At 42.1% G+C, this 20755-nt stretch overlaps 2 protein-coding genes across 2 annotated transcripts in view; one reads left to right on the forward strand and one right to left on the reverse strand.

Annotated features, from left to right (window-relative positions):
- Positions 1–14608, forward strand: part of Dopey1 (dopey family member 1) — a 72832-nt gene extending 58224 nt beyond the window's left edge. The window contains exons 27-38 of the mRNA XM_013032276.1: positions 144–210; positions 401–545; positions 707–786; positions 1861–1970; positions 2225–2374; positions 2507–2568; positions 4234–4386; positions 5584–5720; positions 6572–6627; positions 7582–7746; positions 11923–12052; positions 14035–14608. Coding sequence (XP_012887730.1) covers positions 144–210; positions 401–545; positions 707–786; positions 1861–1970; positions 2225–2374; positions 2507–2568; positions 4234–4386; positions 5584–5720; positions 6572–6627; positions 7582–7746; positions 11923–12052; positions 14035–14340 — 1561 coding nt within the window. The 3' untranslated portion in view covers positions 14341–14608. The remainder of the gene's footprint in view (positions 1–143; positions 211–400; positions 546–706; positions 787–1860; positions 1971–2224; positions 2375–2506; positions 2569–4233; positions 4387–5583; positions 5721–6571; positions 6628–7581; positions 7747–11922; positions 12053–14034) is intronic.
- A 238-nt stretch (positions 14609–14846) lies between these two features.
- Pgm3 (phosphoglucomutase 3) overlaps positions 14847–20755 on the reverse strand; it is a 17965-nt gene continuing 12056 nt past the window's right edge. Inside the window, exons 8-12 of the mRNA XM_013032275.1 lie at positions 19144–19242; positions 17943–18053; positions 16910–17032; positions 15826–15999; positions 14847–15167 (exon numbers count right to left, since the gene is read on the reverse strand). Coding sequence (XP_012887729.1) covers positions 15072–15167; positions 15826–15999; positions 16910–17032; positions 17943–18053; positions 19144–19242 — 603 coding nt within the window. The 3' untranslated portion in view covers positions 14847–15071. The remainder of the gene's footprint in view (positions 15168–15825; positions 16000–16909; positions 17033–17942; positions 18054–19143; positions 19243–20755) is intronic.

Genomic DNA, 20755 nt, shown 5'->3' on the forward strand with positions numbered 1-20755 from the left:
ACAGAATATGTGCATACATATTAGACATTTAATGAATTAGAAATTGAGTATACAAAACCATTTGCCAACCAGAAATTTAATACCATCTTTCTTTTTAAACTAATGCTTTTTTGCTTGTTTTTTTTTTTCTATGACCCTTCTAGGGTTCTGAATGAGTTTATTATGAAAAATCCTAGTCTGGAAAATAAAAAAGACCAAAGAGACCTTCAGGTAAGACCATTCTGAATTCAAGGCCATTGCCAAAATCATGTTTACCGATGGCATCCTGTTGAAAATAGGAGTCCTGTAATTCCTGAATTTCTTCCAGCTCTGAGCATTCTATGACAGGATCATCTACTGTAGAATATCTGTTGGATGTGTATATGCCCACATATTCAGTGACCCTTTCTCTTGTCTTTAGGATGTGACTCATAAAATAGTGGATGCTGTCGGTGCAATTGCTGGCTCCTCTCTGGAACAAACAACATGGCTGCGACGAAATCTGGAGGTGAAGCCTTCCCCCAAAATAGTGGTGGATGGAGCCAACTTGGAATCTGACATTGAAGGTATGACTCACTTTTAGATTATTAGTTGTAAGCATGTATTCACTAGGAAATCATTTCAACCATCATTGGACCATAAACTCCTCCCTTTTTTTATTTAGCAGGTGTTTTTTCCATGGAAATACTAACCAGTATCTCCTTTACCTATCTTTTCTCTCACTTAGATATGTTATCACCTGCGATGGAAACCTCAAATATAACTCCCTCTGTATATAGTGTCCATGCTTTGACACTGCTCTCTGAGGTAAACATGTCATCTTTGTTCATGCAAAATTTCAACCGATTCATAATTAAACATTTGCAAGTTGTTCTTATACATTTTTTATTTCAAAAATCATTTTATATTTCTAGAAATTACTATAAAAATTAATAGATATAAAGTCTGATATTATATGAATTTGGATAATTTAAGCATTAGCAGTAACTTTAGATACATACTTTTTTAAATATATGGAATTTGGTTTTGTTTGTATGTGTGTGCTAGGCCCAGGACTTGAACTCAGAGCCCAAATTCTGTCCCTGAGCTTTTATAGATCAAGACTAATATTCTACCTCTTGAGCCACAGCTGTACTTCCAGCATTTGGGGTGCTAATTCAAGATTAGATTCTCATGGACTTTTCTGTCCAGGATAGCTTTGAATCTGTGATCTTCCTATCTTAGCCTTCTAAATAACTAGGATTACAGGCATGAGCCATTGGCCTCCAGTTAAAGTATGTGTTTTTAAGAAAGTGTTTTTGTATCTCATTATTCTGAGGATGGGTGGAAATAGTATAAGATACTTTTACTATGAAACACTTTCAGGTAAGGAAACATTTTACATATATTTTCAGTCAGCCTTTTTTGTTTGTGTGTTGATCATAGTGCTTGAACTCAAGGTCTGGGCGCTATCCCTGAGCTTTTTTGCTGAATGCTAGCACTCTTATCACTTTGAGTCACAGGGCCATTTCCAGTTTTCTGGTGTTTAATTAAAGACAAAGAATCTCAGGGACTTTCCTGAGTAGGCTTGTTTCTAACCAAGATCCTCCAATCTCTGCCTCCTGAGTAGCTAGGATTACAGGCATGAGCCACTGGCACCTGGCTCTGTCAGCCTTTTTCATAACCTGTTATATGGTCATTCTAAGCTGGCGTTTTTGTTTCTACATTTGTGTCATGATGAGAAAGAAGATTGTGGCAGAAACCACTAATTTATAAATGATTTAGGAAAGTTTCAATTCAGGTTTTCACGATTTTAAAATATCTAGGTTTTCTTACAAACAACCAATAGTAACCTGTAGTTTTCGCTCAGAGATTCTCCCGTTTCTTTTCTGTGTGTCACAGGTCTTGGCCCATCTTTTGGACATGGTTTTCTATAGTGATGAAAAGGAGCGTGTTATCCCCTTACTTGTAAACATCATGCATTATGTCGTGCCCTACCTCCGAAATCACAGGTACTGTGGTGACTTAAACAGGTTTGCATTAATTCATGGCCTTATTAGAAATAAGTTCTTTTGCTGTTTTGGGACTGAATCACAGAGTGGCACTGCTCTTACCATGCATGGTAATGGTTAAACTATTCAGACATTATTTTGTATGGTGCTGTTTTGTGTCTTCATGTCATTGTCCTAGGTAAATGTGACCACTCACATAGCTTAATTTGATTACAATGTTAGAACAGAGATTAAGGTGCCTTTCTTCCATACAGTGCACATAATGCTCCTAGTTACCGAGCCTGTGTGCAGCTACTGAGCAGTCTTAGTGGGTACCAGTACACACGGAGAGCTTGGAAAAAAGAAGCCTTTGACCTCTTCATGGATCCCAGTTTCTTTCAGATGGACGCCTCTTGTGTTAATCAGTAAGTCAGCCTCTTGTGCTCTTCAACATAGTAATGCCTCTCACAGTCTAAGTCAACTACTATTCAGCAATGTTAGAAGACTTTTTAACAGACCAGATCTTAATTACAGGTAATGAGCCTTATCTCTTTCAGTTGGAGGGCAATTATGGACAATCTGATGACACATGATAAGACAACATTCAGAGATCTGATGAGTGAGTATAATAGGATGACAACCCAGTCTTCCTGTCTGTAATTCTGTCTTATTGTTTACTCTTTTCTAGAAACTACTGAATTAGCTTTCTGTCTAGTTGTGCATTGTATCTTTGGGAATGTAATGTTAAAACTTACAGAGGATAACTTAGCAATAAGGAATATTCTTGTGGGGAAAATACTGGAAAGAGGAGAGACTGTCTAATTTGAGTCTAAATCACTTTCCCAGCTCACAGTAGAGCAACTGGCATATAATAGGTACTCTGTAAAAAATGATTAAATGAAAGACTGAAAACAGGTGAGGAAGAAAAAGCAGACAATTGGGTCCAACCTGTGAGACAAAGCACTACGAATACAGGGGGTACTGCTTGACAGAAGAAAGCGGGGAGAGAAAGGAAGAAAAGGGAAGGTAAAAGGGAGGGAAGAAGAGAAAGAAGACAAGGCTAGAATCACCCTCTGCCTCCTTTCTACTTAGACTTGATTGGCTTTATATATTTGGGTTCCATTTAGCATTTATTCTTGGAGAAAATTGGGTTTTTTTATTCTAAAAGAAGCTTTCAAGTTCCTTAACTAAATAAATAATGGTGAAATTCTATGAACCTAAGATAAATTCTTTAGCCCAAAGTATAGTGTTCTCATCTGAAAAAGACTATATTTTCTTCATCTTCATAGAATTACTCCAAGTTTCCAATTCATCTGTGCAATAAATATTTATTAAAACACAACAGTGGTCCAGGCATTTTTCTAACCTTAATTAAAGTTTATTTCAGGGAGTTAAGTTGTGCAGGAAATAAAATAGAACCTGTGAGATAAATAACCAAGAGCTCATATTTGATATGAAACCAAGGAAGCTAATTCAGATGATCTAGGCAAGATGACACACAGCTGTAATCCAGCCATCCAGAGGCAGAGGGAGAAGGCTCACAAGTACAAGTCAAGAACTTGAGCTGTAAGCTCGGGATTTTGTATCCTGTGTCAAAAAAAAATGATCAAAAGTCCTAAGGACAGAATATTCCAGACATAGAGAACAATATTGCAAAGGTGATTTGGGAGAGGAAAAAAACTGCCAAGGTATGGGATGGGAGCAAACTTGATCACTTCATCCATAGCAGGTAAGACATGTTGGGCATGAGAAGGAGAGGTAGTTAGGCTGAGCAAAGCCATGTTGGAAATGTCTGTGGCAGTCCTAGGGCTTGAACTCGGGGTCTGTATGTGGTCCTTCACTTTGTTGCTCAAGGCTGGTGCTCTGTCACTTTAGCCATATCTCTACTTCCAGCTGTTCTGGTTAATTGGACATAAGAGTCTGCCTGGACTGGATTTGAACCACAATCCTCAGATCTCAGCCTCCTGAGTAGCTAAGATGACAGAAGAGAGCCATCAATGCCTGGGTGGGAATTGTTTTAAAGTACACAAAAGCAGTTGATACACAATTTAAAGGGCCTTGTAAAATGGTATTGTTTGTCATTTTACCTTCTGAAACTCAGAAATCTGAAGGTCCTCTCCTTACATCACTCCTGCAGCCACTGGGTATTTGGGTGTGCAGGCTCCTCTGTGCTGGGGTGCTCCCTCCCCCTCTCCATGTCATGGGACATTACCTTTAACAAAAGAAGCAATTCATTTTCAGATGACCACCTGACTATCTGTGTCAATCTCTCACCTTTTTCCAGCTCGAGTGGCTGTGGCCCAAAGCAGTTCACTTAATCTTTTTGCAAACCGGGATGTGGAGTTAGAGCAGAGAGCCATGCTTCTCAAAAGATTAGCCTTTGCTATTTTTAGCAGTGAGGTTGACCAGTACCAGAAATACCTCCCAGATATACAAGGTAAGCAGTTAAACTTTTATTTTCTGTATCCTTTGAATTTATAGTATTGTTCCTGTTCCTTAGAGAATACGCTTTCTAAATTATAATTTGGGGTTAAATGATCCAAAGGTATAGAATTAGGATTTGTAATAAATAAAAATTTATCTTTAAGTATCTAAAAGGTATCAGTCAATGTGTAGGACTTAACCAAATGTAGTCTATATTATTAAGTTCAGACTTTGTAGGAATTAGTCTTTGAGGATGAGGAGTAACTTGCACTTTAGATGAGCATGTCAGCGTTTCTTCATTGTGGACACAGGTCAGATGCCCATTAGGGCCGGACAGAGCATGCCTGAGCAAGTCAATGATGGCTGCAAAGAACACTGGGGGCTGTGTTGGGGGTACATGAGGCTGTTGCATCAAGTAAATGTGGCGGCCTTCCGTGTCCAGAAGAGGGCAGCAGTGTGCTCCTGCCCCAGGCCTCAGCCACTCCACAGGGTGCGAACTTCACTGTCAGCACAAGTGTTTGCTGGTCAGTATGCTGCCCCATTCCAGCCCAGGAGTCCATACAGGACACGATGGCAATCATCTCCCAGCAAGAATTTTCTCTCAGAAGGCTCTTCACCCACTATTCCTCCTTTCAGACATACAACATGAAACTGACCTGAGATTCATTGGTTTTGAGACAGGGACCCACTGCATAGCCCAGGATACCCTGGAACTCACTGTGCAGCCCAGGCTGTGCTCAGACTCATGCCCGCTCAGTACTGGGATTACAGATGTAAGCCACCAGGCTTGTTTTTGTTTTTTGTTTTTGTCAGTCATGGGGCCTGAACTCTGGGCCTGGGCGCTGTCCCTCAGCTCTTCAGCTCAAGGCTAGCGCTCTACCACTGGAGCCACAGCACCACTTCCGGCTGTTTCAGCTTATGTGGTGCCGAGGACTCGAACCCAAAGCCTCATGCATGCAAGGGAAGCACTCTACCACTGAGCCACCCTCCCAGGCCCAGATTTTTTTGAGCACATTACACTTCTATTTGCCATTTGACAGAATTTACTGAGAATATTTTTGTTTCAATATATTTCTCTAGTTTTTATAATATCTTTATGAAAGTGGTAGTCTGTACTTTGGAATTATTTTCAATCTGGACTATATGGAAATGTGTATAAGAGAGTAACTGAACTTATTTAGGCATTGAACATACACCACATTTCTTTCAGAGAGATTGGTGGAAAGTCTCCGTTTGCCCCAGGTACCAACTCTTCACTCTCAAGTGTTCCTGTTTTTCAGAGTGTTACTTTTACGAATGTCTCCACAGCATCTGACCTCCCTCTGGCCTACCATGATCACCGAACTGGTGAGTTCATTTTAATTCAGTTAACGTTAGTCACTATGTCAACATAACATCGTTAATTTCTATGTGCTTACTGGATAAAACTAATTTTAAAAGGGAACTCCATTAAACCATCTAATCTCACAGTTGTTCTAGTCCACGATAATAAAAAGCAAGCCAGATTCCATCTCCTCACCATTTAACCTCCAGTTGTTCAGAGTAATAGCCAGCCGCTTGTGACTGCCGCTTCCTCTGTCTGCCTCATGGTTCCTTCTCTTTGGTGCAGTTGTAACTTTGTCACAGCTAGCAGGTGTACTCCCCCACCTAGTGTAGCAGAACCCCTTAGGAATGGAAGTAGATGAGTTGGCTTTTCTGGACTGATATAAAGCAGTGAGCGCATTCACATCTGGATTAAACTTGCTTTAGAGAGATTAGGAGATTTTCTAAATGCCAAACAGTGAATGCTTCTGAAGTCCTCAGACTCCTCCTCTCTGCAGTCACCCTCATCCACATAGGAATGATTTGGGGAGTTGGGGGAAAGTATAATAGGCAAGTTCTATCACTAGAACTCCAGCTTTACAATTTGCCCCCAAGAAAATTTGCTTTATATTTGTTTTCCTCTATATCCTTAAGAAAAAAATAACTTACTCTGTTCCAAAGTCAGTGATCAGTACCATCTCACAGGACTCTTCACACACACCTGCAAGCCTCTGTGCTGAGCTTGTGATTTTGTCCTCCCCAACTAACTTCCAGTTCAAGATTCTGAATATGTATCAGAAAACTTGTTTTTCTATCAGTGAAAATATAGCCTAAAGATAATATAAAGATTATATGCACAGATTTAATAAACATTTAACTTTATTTCATGTCTTCAGGTACAGGTATTTTTATTGATGGAGCAGGAACTCACTGCTGATGAAGATATTTCACGGTAACATGTAATTTATTTAGTGCAATTTTAGTCCTTAATAACCTGAGGTTATCTAGAATGCTACTCAATACCTTAGGAAAATATAGATACCACTTTATATAACTTCATATGACTAGTCATATATGATGAAATTTCACTTGTCATGAAACAAACTGTTAGCATTCATGGCTGTGCAGTGTTGTTTCAGCTAGGTGAGTTATGTTGCTTTGAGAAGGTTAGATCTGGTCAGGCCTGTTCCAGCAGGTTACCTGTAACCAAGGTAGCCATATGTGACTAATATAATGCCTATATAATGTTACTCTTTAGAGTAGATGCAGTTTCCTAATATGGATATGATTTTCATATTTAGAGGAATTTATCAGTTTACATACTGAAAAGTTCCTTTAAAGCCGTGTGTTTTTAATGTAGCCTACTCTTGAGTGCAAAGTTTATAAAGTCTCCTATTCACAGTTTATTACAGAAAACATCGCACCAACTATTCCGAGTGACTGAATAGTATTAAGGTTTCTTGATTATAAAGTTTGTATTTTATATTGTTTTGTTTTGTCCAGTCCTGGGTCTTGAACTCATGGCCTAGGCACTGTCCCTGAGCCTTTCTGTGCTCAAGACTAGCACTCTAGCACTTGAGCCAAAGCACCACTTCCGGCTTTTCTGTTTATGTGGTATTGAGGAATCGAACGCAGGGCTTCATGCATGCTAGGCAAGCACTCTACCACTAAGCCACATCCCTAGCTTCATTTTTATATTTCTTTAGTACAATACAAACTCTGTGTATTTTTAAATTTTAAAGAACAAAAGTAACATTTTTGAAGGCGACAAAATTTAGTCATGACCAGTAATTTAGCAATTAGTGATGATCAGTTTGACTGTGGAAAATACTCGCTGGCCCTTCAGCTCTTCCCTACAGGTAGATGGTCCCAGCTACTGACAGCATTGTCTCCTGTTTCCCTGTAGGACATCAGGCCCCTCTGTGGCCGGTCTGGAGACAACCTACACAGGAGGTAATGGCTTCTCTACTTCCTATAACAGCCAGCGGTGGTTAAACCTCTATCTCTCTGCTTGCAAATTTTTGGATTTGGCTCTGGCATTGCCCTCCGAAAATCTCCCTCAGTTTCAGATGTAAGTACAAGCAAAGATACTAAGTAAATATTTTTGGAAAATGCATTTGTTTTGACCACTGACATCTATGATTAAGTAAAATATTCTTTATGTAAGTAGAAATGTAATTTTTACTGAAGGAACTTCTTTTGGTGGGGCAGTACTGTTTTTAGAAATAAATAGTAGATGTGGATATATTCAGAATAATAGCCCGTCAGTGGGAGTACCCTCTGGATGGAAAGCAGGGCATATGTACGTGACTCCAAGCTTGAAGCCCACTAATGGAGACATTGGAGGAGATATCCACACAATGGACACCGTGATTGCACATGTACAAGATCCTCTGAGCCCATGGGGTAGGCCCCTCTTTGAACATGGAGGTTCAGAGCAGATTCTGCAGGGAGTTTTAGATGAAGGCAGTGAAGAGTGAGGGTTGAGGCCCATGTGTGAAGGCATGCACAGAAGGAAGCAGACCTCACAGATCCGGGGCAGGAAAAGATCAGTATTGCTGGAGCAAAATGCTGAGGAGAGCTGGAAGGAGCTCGTTACATAAAGCATTGTTGTGGTCAACTATAGGATACAATGTGGATTCCAGCCTAGAAAAATGGAAGCCTTTGGGCATCTTAAGGAAGCTATTACTATGGCATTTTAGAAAGCTTATTTTGGCAGTACAGTGTGGGAAAAGGACCAGAGAAACAAGGATGGGAGGATGTTTTACTTTAGATGACAGGAAAGGAATGGAAAGAAAACTGGTAAGACGGGGCTGGGAAGGTGGCTCAGTGGTAGAGCGCTTGTCTTGCATGCCTGAGGCCCTGGGTTCAATTCCTCAGCACCACATAAGAAAAAAGAAAAAAGCCAGAAGTGGCGCTGTGGCTCAAGTGGTAGAGTGCTAGCCTTGAGATGAAGAGCTGAGGGACAGTGCCCAGGCCTAGAATTCAGGCCCCATGACCAGACCCCCCCCCCCAAACAAAGAAAGAAAACTGGTAAGAGTAAATTCTCCTAGTACCTTGTTCATAACTGCCCCCAATTATTAAGTACAGTTCTAAATTTTAAAATAGCCAAGCTAATTTGAGAATGAATGCACAGGATCAAATATACATTTATTTAGGGTATTATTTTATTCTGGAATAAAATATCAATAGGATAAAGAAGAACATACCAGAATCTTTTACATTTAGACATTCTTAAACCATGAAAAATAGCTTGTTTTTAATTAAATGTAATGGTAAGAACTAGAAATTATTTTTAGATTTATTTCAGGTCTTTAAATTTTTTTAACTTGCATGTATATCTTGATGAGTTTCAGTACTGGGTATCCAAAATGGAAAGTCTTCCTAAAGAAGTTTGGGAAGGGCACTAAACACAATTGTAGCGAAGCATCCAAAAAACCCGGATGCCTACACTCACAATGTACACTGCACAAGAACCAGTTCCTCTCTACTTAGGAAGCTATTGTTACACATGGAAGAAAAACAGGGCTTGGGGGCACAGCTCAGTGATGGAACCCACACTTACTGTGACTGAAGCCCTGGGTTCAGATCCCAGCACCAAAGGAAAATAGCTTCTAAACATCAGGAAAATATGATGAGCTATATCCGTTAGAGAAATTACAGTTGTGAATGGTGAAATGTATTATCCTGGATCCAGAAGTACTCTTGTTCTTGTGGACATGTGCAATGATGTCTGCTGGGTCTCCACACAGTCACATTTAACTAATCTCTACAGCCACGGATTTATCCAACCACTATACTGACGTGTGCACAGAGCTACACAAAGATAAAGGTAGCATTTTTATATTACCAAGACTGCAATATCTAGATAATTGGTTAAATCAGTTCCTTCCTTATCAAGCAGTGTGGCTTAGTAGTAAAGTATTTGCTTGGCAAGTATAAGACTGGGTTTAAAACCCCAGTGTCACCCAAAAAATTACTACCTGGAGTACTATGTAGCTATAGAAAGAATGAAGTTTAGTTTGATACAGGATGAACTTTGAGATAATTAAATTAAAACAAGTAGCAGCTATCTCTGGTTGTTCTGTTCATTTCTGAGGTCTTTTGTTTTTTTGCGTTTTTTGGGGGGGGTCCAGTCATGGGGCCTGAACTTTCTGGGCCTGGGCGGTGTCCCTGAGCTCTTCAGCTCAAGGCTAGCGCTCTACCACTTGAGCCACAGCGCCACTTCCGGCTTTTTTTCTTTTTGCTTATGTGGTGCTGAGGAATCGAACCCAGGGCCTCAGGCATGCAAGGCAAGCGCTCTACCACTGAGCCACCTTCCCAGCCCAGGTCTTTTGTTTTTGTTGTTTCCTATTTCTAGAGCCCAAGGTCTATCACCTGCCAGGCCAGTGTTGTATGTTGAGCTCCATCCCACAGCACAGATAAGCTTGGGTGTTTTGTTGTTCTGGGTTTTGCTGGTAGGGGGATATATAGCCATACTGAGACTGAGCTTGGTCTAACACCTAGGCCACCCAGTCCTTTTATCTCCAGCTAACCAAAAAGCTGAAAGCAGAGGAGTAGAGTGCCAGCTATGAATAGTAAAAGCCATGCAAAATCTCAAAAGACACAACAAGCCTCAGTACTGGCATCAAAAAATAATAGTAATTAGCGAGGCACTAGTAGCTCATGCCTACAATCCTAGCTACTCGGGAGGCTGAGATCTAAGAATTACAGCTTGAAGCCAACTAGGCAGGAAAGTCCTTAAGACTCTTGTCTTCAACTGACCATCAAAAAGCTGTAAGTGGGCTGGGAAGGTGGCTCAGTGGTAGAGCGCTTGTCTTGCATGCATGAGCCCCTGGGTTCGATTCCTCAGCACCACATAAGCAAAAAGAAAAAAGCCCGAAGTGGTGCTGTGGTTCAAGTGGTAGAGCGCTAGCCTTGAACTGAAGAGCTGAGGGACAGCACCCAGGCCCAGAGTTCAGGCCCCACGACCCCCCCAAAAAAAAGTTGTAAGTAGCTAGGTACCAGTGGCTCCTGCCTAATCCTAGCTACTCAGGAGGGTGATTTCAAGCCAGCCTGGGCAGAAAAGTCCTTGAGATTCATTATCTCCAACAAACCACCAGAAAACTGGAAGTGGCACTGTGGCTCAAGTGGTAGAGTGCTGGCCTTGAGCTGAAGAGCGCAGGGACAGCACCCAGGCCCAGAATTCAAGCCCCATGACCAAAAAAAAAAAAAGCTGTTATGTGGGCCAGATGCTGGTGGCTGGCTCACACCTGTAATCCTAACTACTCAGGAGACTGAGATCTGAGGATTGCAGTTCAAAGCCAGTCTGGGCAGGAACATCCATGAGACTCTTATCTCCAGTTAACCAACAGAAAACTAGAAGTAGCGCCGTGGTAGAACACTCACCTTGAGCTGAAGAGCTCAGGGACAGCGCCTAGGCCTAGATCAAGCCCTAGGATGTGCACATATACAAAAGCTTCTGTGTTGAGAACAAAACTACCTCTCTTTGGTGTTACCTTTCCATTGTCAGATATTTTACTTATTTAAGGCAAAAACAGAATGAGCAAAATACAAGGGAAGCAGGAGAGTGGTCCTAAATCTTCAAATCTCTTCGCTCTCAGCCCATTATGTGTTGGAAACCATCATCAGATCAAGTACAATTAAGACAGATAAATGAAATAAAGCAATGTGTGATTACACACCGGTAATCACAGTATTGAGGAGGCTCAAGGAAGAGATCATGAGTTCAAAGACATCCTGGACTGTATAGTAAGCAGATCCAGTCCTTTAACAATCAAAGTTTTGCACACTGAGTACTTGCTGTGCGCCTGTGGAAAAAAAAAATAGCAATGTCAACAGGCATAGTGCCTCATGTCAGTAATTCCAGGTACTCAGGAGACTTAAGGTTGGAAGAGTGTGGATGGGTCCAGGCCAGACCAAGAAAGCAGCAGGAAGTATAAATAGGATCACGGTCAATTCTGGCCAGGGCAGAAAGTGAGCCCCTATCTCAAAAATAACCAGTGCAAAAAGAGCTGGAAATTTGGTCCTATCAGTAGAGCACCTGTCCAGCGAATAAAGACTTGAGTTCTGCAAAAAAAAAAAAGTTAGTGATTGTACTTTGCAGGTTTACATCATTATCTCCTGCAACATTATGGTATGTAATGCCATCTTTACTAAGATGAAGCTCAAAGCTGGCAGAATTTTTAAGACTAGACCATGGTCATCCTATGTGCCCTATCTTAGTTTGTCATCCTTCCATCCATAGGTACCGATGGGCCTTTATTCCAGAAGTCTCCGATGACTCGGGTTTAGAAGTCAGGAGGCAGGGCATACATCAACGAGAATTTAAACCCTACGTGGTACGACTGGCCAAACTTCTCAGGAAAAGGGCAAAGGTATTAAACTTTTGGTTTTGTTTTATTATGTAACGTGCTGCTTGTGTACTCAGTGTTTGTGATATATTATGTAAATGCTATGTATTAGCTGGTAGATTAGTGAGTCCTTATCAAGTATTTCCTGAGGAACTGAGGATATTATCAGGTTGAAATATTTTGAAAATTTATCTCCAGTTTTGACAGTGTCCATAACCCCAATGTCCACGAATATGTTAAGATACTGTGTATTTTAGAGAAATATTTGGTTAACATATTAACTGTTTTACACAGAAAATGCTTTTTTACATCAGTGACATTATTCTAAATATTTTCTCAAAAGTAAAAAGCTGTGCAGGTGAAGACTTAATACTTTAGTCCAAACCTTGTGAACACCCACAATATTCACCTTACGCCATCATGAGAAATGGAAGATAGCTGAAAAGAATGCAGTGCAAAGAGGGAATTTGTCAAATTGTAAGAAGGAATAAACAGCAAATGTAACTGTACTTTTTAAGTTTTAAATGAAATGGCCAGGGCCAGTCATGGTAATGCGCAACTGTCATCCCAGAGGGATAGCTCACCAAAACTGACCTAGCCATACCTTGATCAGAATAAGCATTCATTCTTTATCCATGTGTAGTAAAATGTACCTGGTAAAAATTTTCTAGCTGGCGATGGCTCATACCTGTAATCCTACTCAGGAGGTTAAGATCCTAGGGATCATGGTTCAAAGCCAGCCTGGGAAGGAAAATCTGTGAGATTCTTTATCTCAGAAACCAAAATCTAGTAGTAGAGAACAGCACAAACACAAGAGACACAGACACGGATGGACAGACGGACGCACGCACACGCACACAATGCATGAGACAAGGTCTCACTGCTTTGACCAGGTTGTCCTAGAATGTGCTATGTAATCAAGACTGGCCTTGGACTTGAGATCCTTGTGCTTCAGCTCTGGAGTGCTAGACTGTGGTGAAGCCGTGACCTCTGCAGTGCTGGGATTACAGGAGTGTACCACCCCACCTGGGCTAAAAGCTGTTTTGAGTACTGAGGATTAAACCCAGGATCTCATGTGTGAAGCAGGTATTCTGCCCCCAGTTCAAAGCAGGAGGCCTTAAAGTGCTGTCACTCGAGTCACACTCCTGAGACCCTTTTCAAAGAGGGTCTCATTTTTTTAATGCAGGCCAGTATAGACTTTTCTAATTATATACTCTTCCACCACAGCTGTGATGACAGCTGCTTTGGACAGAAAATGTTTCTACTGGGTTTCCATGAGTTTTTACATGCATTCCCTTCTGACTTACGTACTGTAAGATTTCTGGCTTTGTCTGAGGACCCTTTATCTATCTCTCTGGGGTGCAGCATAGTAAATGGCAGAGCATAGACCCCATTCCTTGACTCAGTCCATCTTCCTTCCCCCTTTCTGTGCTGCAGTATCAAGAGGAATTAAATCACTTTTGGACACTGCTATCTTGTGGCAAGATTAGGGCATTTGTTTAAAGGGAATTCATTTTAATACTGCTGGAATGTGTAAGTCCAGAAGTCTAGACTATTGAGTAAATGCAGAACACAAAATAAACATCTATAAACATGTTACTCCCTCTTTAATAAACAGATTTGCAAATGGCATTAAAAAGACGTAGATGTGAAAGGTTTTTAATTAAGTCTGAAATGACATGCCCTCATTTCTGTTCACTTAACCCTTGATTGCTAAAGTCTTATGTTCTTTTCATTTTCTTTTTCTGGGGCTTGAACTCGGGGCCTGTGGGCGCTCCCTTAGCTTTTTTGCTCAAAGCAGGGCACTGTACCACTTGAGCCCTATCTTCACTTCCAGCCTTTTTCGGGATAATGGGAGGTAAGAGTCTTCAGTTTGTTTTCTCTGGCTACCTTTGAACTCCAGGTTCTCTGCTCTCAGCCTCCCAGGCAGTTAGGATTAGTGGCGTGAGCCACTGCACTGGGCCTTGACATACCTACATCATTTGTTAATATTTTTTCCCCTGCAGAAAAATCCAGAGGATGACACGTCGGGGAGAGCGCTGGGCTGGGAACCGGGGCACCTGCTCCTCACCGTGGGCTCCGTGCGCAGCATGGAGCAGCTGCTGCCCTTCTTCCACGTCCTCAGCCAGGTCTTCAACAGCAAGGTCACGAGCCGGTGCGGAGGCCGCTCAGGGAGCCCCGTCCTCTCCTCAAACACCTTCTCTAACAAGGACATGAAACTCGAGAACCACAAACCGTTTTCTACCAGAGCCAGACAAAAAATAGAAGAAATGGTAGAAAAGGATTTTCTGGAAGGGGTGATAAAAACTTGACCACAGTGGCGGCTCCGTTTAAATGTAATGTAAAACGGGACACACTGCTCTGAGGTGTATAGTTGTTTTTCTTTTGTATGTAAAACACACTTCAGGTTGTATTTAAATGTTTGTAAATAAGAGCTAATGTCTGAATGTGGCCTAAATCAAGTTTAAATATTATTGGCTCCTATTGATTATGGTGCCTAGGAGAGATCTATATATATAGCCCATTGTTTTATTGTCCTGAGTTGTTTTAAAACCTGCAAAATACACACTGCACATTTTTCTACTGGCTTCAGGCTTGGTTTATTTAGAGGCTGGGATTGTTCTTTCCGCTGCTAACCATGTTCTGGCAGCACTTCAGCATCCAGAGGCATGGGCACTGTTCCTCCACATCCGTGCGTTGGGGAGAAGAGCTGAAGCCAGACACCAGGTGAGTAGCGGACGGGCCCCCTCCCCTCCCAGCAGGCGAATGCTGAACGTGCTCAGGTCACACCGAAGATGCCGCAGCAATGACCACCTCCTCTAGTACCGTAAAAGTTAATTTTGCAGCATTCTGCATACACCTTAAATTTAAGGGCTGGATGACATAGGGCTTACCTAATTCTAAAAATTATTCTGGTAGTGTTTAAGAAAAACAGATCTAGAAACAGTCCAGTAATGTGCACTGTAAACATTAGGATTAATACTGCCATTGCTGTGACAGGCATAGAGAAACTTCACAAACTCAGTTTCTTAGAAAATAAAAATTATCTTCCAAAACCCAGTTGAGGTCTTTCTCCAATTCCTCCAGCCAGCTCAAATACTGCCAGGCTCACTTCATGTGCAAGGCTATCCGCGCTTTCCTGCAATTACACAAGAGATGAGCTGAGCATATCCCTCTCCTCCCCCCGCCCCCCACACACAATGTACTTGTGCAGCTCAGGGTGGTGAGGTGGGGCAGTGGTTCCTGTTCTTTTCCCACTGCCCTATTTAAATACAAACTTCTCTTTTCACTTTTCAGAAACAAGACATTTAAATGAAAAGTCCAGACACTTCTAAATGAGGTAAGTTTCAGTTCAAGGTTATAGACTATTTCAAAATGAGTAAACTCATAAAACGAAATCCTTTAAAGGTCACAACTGCCTTCCATCAGAGACACTACTGGGAAAGTGTTGAGAGACAAAGCAGAGCTTGTGCAGAGGGAAATATAGACCACAGGTCTTTACTATATCCAGAAAACAACCTGCCATTAAAGGAGAAACACATCTCCTTTAGATGTGCATTCAAAAATGCACAAGGCTGGTTTTATAAAGACAGATTGGGTTATGCTCACCATGCATAAAAATTAGCATATGTCCAAACTAAGAATTTGTCATTCCTACCACAAAATAGTACTTTAAAATATATGGGGAAAAAACCAAGAGTCTAAATTTGCCATGATTTGAATCTTAGTTTGACCAAACAATATTAAACTACTAGCCTCTCAGTGCCCATTTTCTCACTAGAACTATTCCAGCTTACCTGTGAGTCTGCTTCTGCGTACACGCGCACAACGTCTTCCGTGCCCGAGGGCCGGACGAAGGCTCTGGAGAGCCTGTACTTCCTCACCAGGTTGTTGATTGCCGCCTGCAGTCCAGGTGGGGTAACTGCTTGCCGCTCAGCATCCGTGGTGCTAATCACTCTCCTGTCTGCGACCTGCACACAAGGACATCCTGTGGAAGCCTCACCCCACCGTGCCTGTGACTCTTTTATGTGTTTAACAGACTGACACCCAGAATAAGTATGGGGTAAAATTGTCTTACTGCTTTGCAACTTTTATTTCTCCAAGGCTAGTGTTAATAAGACTAAACAAAAACATTCCCACATTCTGTCATTAAAATAATGGCCAATGTCAGGTTTACTCAAACCAAATAGCAGTTTGTTTGAAATGCAGAATACTCTGGCCCTGTATAGAGGTTAGCTAAGTTACACAGGCAGACCCTGGCTCAAAAACAAATAACTCGGTGAAGGAGATTCAAAGTAATGCAAAAGAAATATTTTCACTTGAAATAATACAGGGAGTGGTGTGGAGAGCAAATAGAGCAGCAGCAGGGATCTACTAAGGCTGAGTTCATAAGGGCCACTGATTTTGTTCTGGTATGAATCCTCCATACTAAAATCTTTTTTTAAAAAGTGATGTGCAGCCAGGCATCAATGGCTCATGCCTGTCATCCTAGCTACTCAGGAGGCTGAGATCTGAGGATCACAGTTTGAAGCCAGTCTGGGCAGGAAAGTCTGAGATTATTTCCAACTGACCATCTGAAAGCTGGAAGTTGAGCAGTGTGTCAAGTGGCAAAATGTTAGCCTTGAGCAAAGGAGCTCAGACAGCACCCAGGACCAGCACCAAAAAAAATGCTGTGCAGCGATGTGTGACACCATTCTTTATGTAGTCAAGTGGAAGACAGACTGTTCTCATTAATACTGGTAAGTAAAATACTGGTAAGTAAAATACAAGTCAGTCTGTAATTTGTGAAATGTCAGAAAAAAATAGAAACGATAGAGCTTTCTGGAGGTGCATGGCATGTGGACAATGAGGCCTGGGAACAGGTCGAGGTGGGTTTCCTACCTTCACTTTGACCTGTCTGTTCGGGAGATCGGAGTAGAGCGCATCCCACTGCTGCACGGTCAGGCCCTTCAGAGCCAGGATCGCCTCAATCACCAGCATGTCAGAAATCGCGTCACCAGCTGTCTGCAGAGTGGGAGAGAAGCAAAACCTGGGTCTGAGATGTTCTCACCTCAGGCGGGTTCCCTAAGTTACTCTCCCCCAACCCACCCCCAAGCAGTGACCAGATGAGGGAAAACAACATGGGGAAAGAAAACCACCTTCTATCCTCATTACAGATGAGATCTAACATGTCCCTTGAGAAACCATGAGTGTGAAAGGCCTCAAACAGAAAAGGAGCTTCGGTACAACATCCCTACACTTGGTTTTTTTTAAATTTTTTTAAATGGTACTGGATTTTGAACTGTTACACTTGCTGAACAGACCTTAAGCTACAACCCAGCCATGTTTTTCTCACTTTCAGGCAGACCTCATGGTTTACCCAAGGCATCCTGGACCTCGATCCTCCTGCATAGCTAGTCCCAGGGTGTACCACCATGCCCAGCTTACTGTTGAGAAGAGGTATTACTAATGCTGCCCTGGCTGGACTCGAGCGGCCCTGCAGTTCTGAGGACCTGTGGTTCTTACTCACCCCTTCTCTGCATTGCTGCTAGGACTGTACAACAGGTACCTAAAGTGCACAGTACAGGTACAAAATGCTCAATACTAGTTCCCACTCCTCTCCGTGGCGTGATTATTGCTCATGCACAGCCACCCTCTACGCCAATCTCAGGTGATCCACATCCTTTGACAAGCAAGCAGTTTCCTCAAGAAGGCAGGTTTAAAACTGGCACCATATATAGTCATGTTCAATATGTAACTAAATGCCGATCCAAGATGAAACCCTTTCAATGTGTTTGGAATTTTCTTACCTTAACCTGAAATACCAAGTGTAAATACCCTTTCACCTTCTCCACTTGTTCATGCCACACCCTGTCCTGTCCATTTTCTGAACAATGTAGACCTAGCCAGAGCCAACCACCCAGTGAGTTCTGACCTGGTTAAACAAGTCAATGACGTTTTCCAGCATCTTAGCGGCTTTTCCTTTCTTATCTTCCAGTTTTGCTAGTTGTTTTATCTTCACTTCAACAGCTTTACTGAACAATGCCTGAATAAGCACAGGGAGTCAATCACAAGATAGCATCAAAGCCCCAGTCAGAATTACCATTTTCCTAGCTAAACCTCTTTCCACTTTTAGTCCAAAGACACAGGAGAAAAACCTAAACGGTATTAGTAAAACTATCAATTATTAAACAGCTGAAATCAAAGAAGGCACCACTCTGACAGAGGCGAGTACCATTCATCCTGTTCCCCGCACATGCCAGCAGAATCGGGGTGCAGGCAGGCTCACCTGCTACACCCCTGGAAGGATGCGTGCAAGGCGTGCTCATCTGTTTGGCAGACGGTGCGTCGTAGTCAGGAGAGTATCTTGAAATGCCTTCCCTATCTTGATACACTCAAGAGGCCCATTACTGAGCAGCTCACTATGCTCAATGGTTTGATGAAATATGTATTTGTAGGTAAAAGAAGGTGCAGGCTGGTCACCTGTTATTGTAAAGGAAGTTTTACTAGCATAGACATATCCATTCATTTCCATGAAACAAGCAAGAGTTGGTCCAGATATGATGGCTTGTAAGCCCTAATGTATTTATTTAAAAACCATCTAGCTACCCTTGCATTAAGATCAGCAGTTATATTTGAATCACATTTTGTAGGAATATATTTGCCTTGTTTCTATAGCTTCCAAGTCACCTTTGCATTAATAAGGAACAGGATTTGGCCTAGATTCAAATTTTCTGCTGGACTACCTCAAATCCATGAAATGAGGTGATAGACAAATGTGTATTTTATGGCATGTAAGTTGTATCTCAATTGTCTTCAAAATAAAGCTATAAAAAGCGCAACATGCTTATCAGTAATTAAACTCAACATGTCAGCACTTTTTTACAACTACTGAACTCTTCCTTCCAGTGGCCCACAGGAGGGCAAGGCACACACAAGCTGAAGAGTGAATTTATCAAAAGACCAAACTAGTTTAGCTTTTTGCAGCCATACAGGAATCATTAGCAGAAAGACAAGAACCAAATAAGCTTATTACCAATGCTGTACAGTTTCACCTCTTACTACCGAGATACACAACAGCTTCCTTTATAAGCAAGTGCTGGCTAAAGCCAGTGGTGATCTAGTGGAGAACTTACTGTGCCATGGCCATTTGCTTCAAAGTAAACTCCAATATCAAACTCCTGGGCTTTGTGGTGCAAATGCTTGACACCGGTTTTAGTGCAGTGAACAGGAACCTGTAACACACGCATTCAGAAAAAACAGCAGCAGTCACTCTGCCAGAAGATGGTGCTGTATACAGGGATACAAGAAACAAACCCTGGAGCTTACTGTAGTGAGGAAGATGGCTAAGAATGAAAAGACAGAATACCACGGGCATGCTGGAAGCACAGAGCCCGAGAAGAGCAGGAGACACAGTTTTCCTCTATAGGATGGTGGATGACTGCAAGAAGAACAGGAGATAGCATGCTGGGTGGATGACTGCAAGTCAGGGTATGGCATCACCTCTTAGACCACTGTGCAGTACAGTATGCAGCAGGGCTAACCGCAGGGGGCTGCAGGCTTTTGCTGTAAAGGTCTACACAAGCCATAGGAGCTGTCAAATTACTCCCTCATCTGTGCAAAAACAGCCATACATCAACAGGCAAGCCCTGTTCCAATAAAACTATAAGAACACTAGCAGTCTGGATTTGGTCCTCGGCCCGTCCATTATTTGCCAACCTCCGGCCTAACATGGGTAATAAAAGACCAACAAGATCTCCCACACTAACCCCAGAAAGACGTCACCAGGGCTGGACCAGCAGTCAAGGGGAGGGAAGTCAAGCCTGGGCTGGAGGTGTAGGAATGTATAAGGGAAATCTAGTGAGCAAGTGAGCCGAGTCAGCCCTTGACTGGACTAACTCGGGAATGGCAAGAGCCAAAAGGACTTCATCCAAAAAGATGGGAATTTGGTTTCTTACACAGAATAGAAGAAAATTTTAAGGCAAAAAAATGAGAAGTTATGTAACACTATTCTGGCCTGTGACATGCCCCCAGAGATGTCATTGTCAGATGATGCCGTAGCCATCTTAGTTTGCACTAAGTGCTCCATGTGTCCAGCCAAGGACACAGTTATCCACTGACATGTGTCTGTCTTACACAACGACCCCCCCCCATTATTTTTTTAAAACAACCTGAAGTCCGAGAATTGCTGTGATACAGTAAGCTTTCTGTAACCACATTTAAGTCAGCATTCACTAGCTGCCTGCACTGTTTTTGTTTTGCCCATCCACAGTTTCTATTAAAAAGCAAAAACTCGCCATAAGATTCAGATTCCCAGGTCTTTTGAATCTCACAACCGCTGGCAGGACCTCACCTGCATGTACACCCACCCTTCACATCATTTTACCTGACCACACCCTCTAGCACTTTGAAATGGGTTACGCAAAAGATGGAAAATATTAAAGTAGCCAGTGAGAAAGAGTAAAGGTAAACAGCTTCCAATTTTGTCCATGAGCCCCCTTTCCCTCAGCTCTGAGAAGAAGCAATGTGGACCATGGGTCCACATTGTCCACAAAAGCAACAAGGAACAAGTTCTATTAGGCCAGACTTTATACTAAAGAAATTGCAAACACAGGGGCTGGGAAGGTGGTTCAGTGGTAGAGCACTTGCTGGGTTCGATTCCTCAGCACCACATAAGCAAAAAGAAAAAAAGCCGGAAGTGGCGCTGTGGCTCAAGTGGTAGAGCGCTAGCCTTGAGCTGAAGAGCTG

The sequence above is a fragment of the Dipodomys ordii genome, unplaced genomic scaffold (assembly GCF_000151885.1).
Source record: "Dipodomys ordii isolate 6190 unplaced genomic scaffold, Dord_2.0 Scaffold152, whole genome shotgun sequence".
Lineage (NCBI taxonomy): Eukaryota > Metazoa > Chordata > Mammalia > Rodentia > Heteromyidae > Dipodomys > Dipodomys ordii.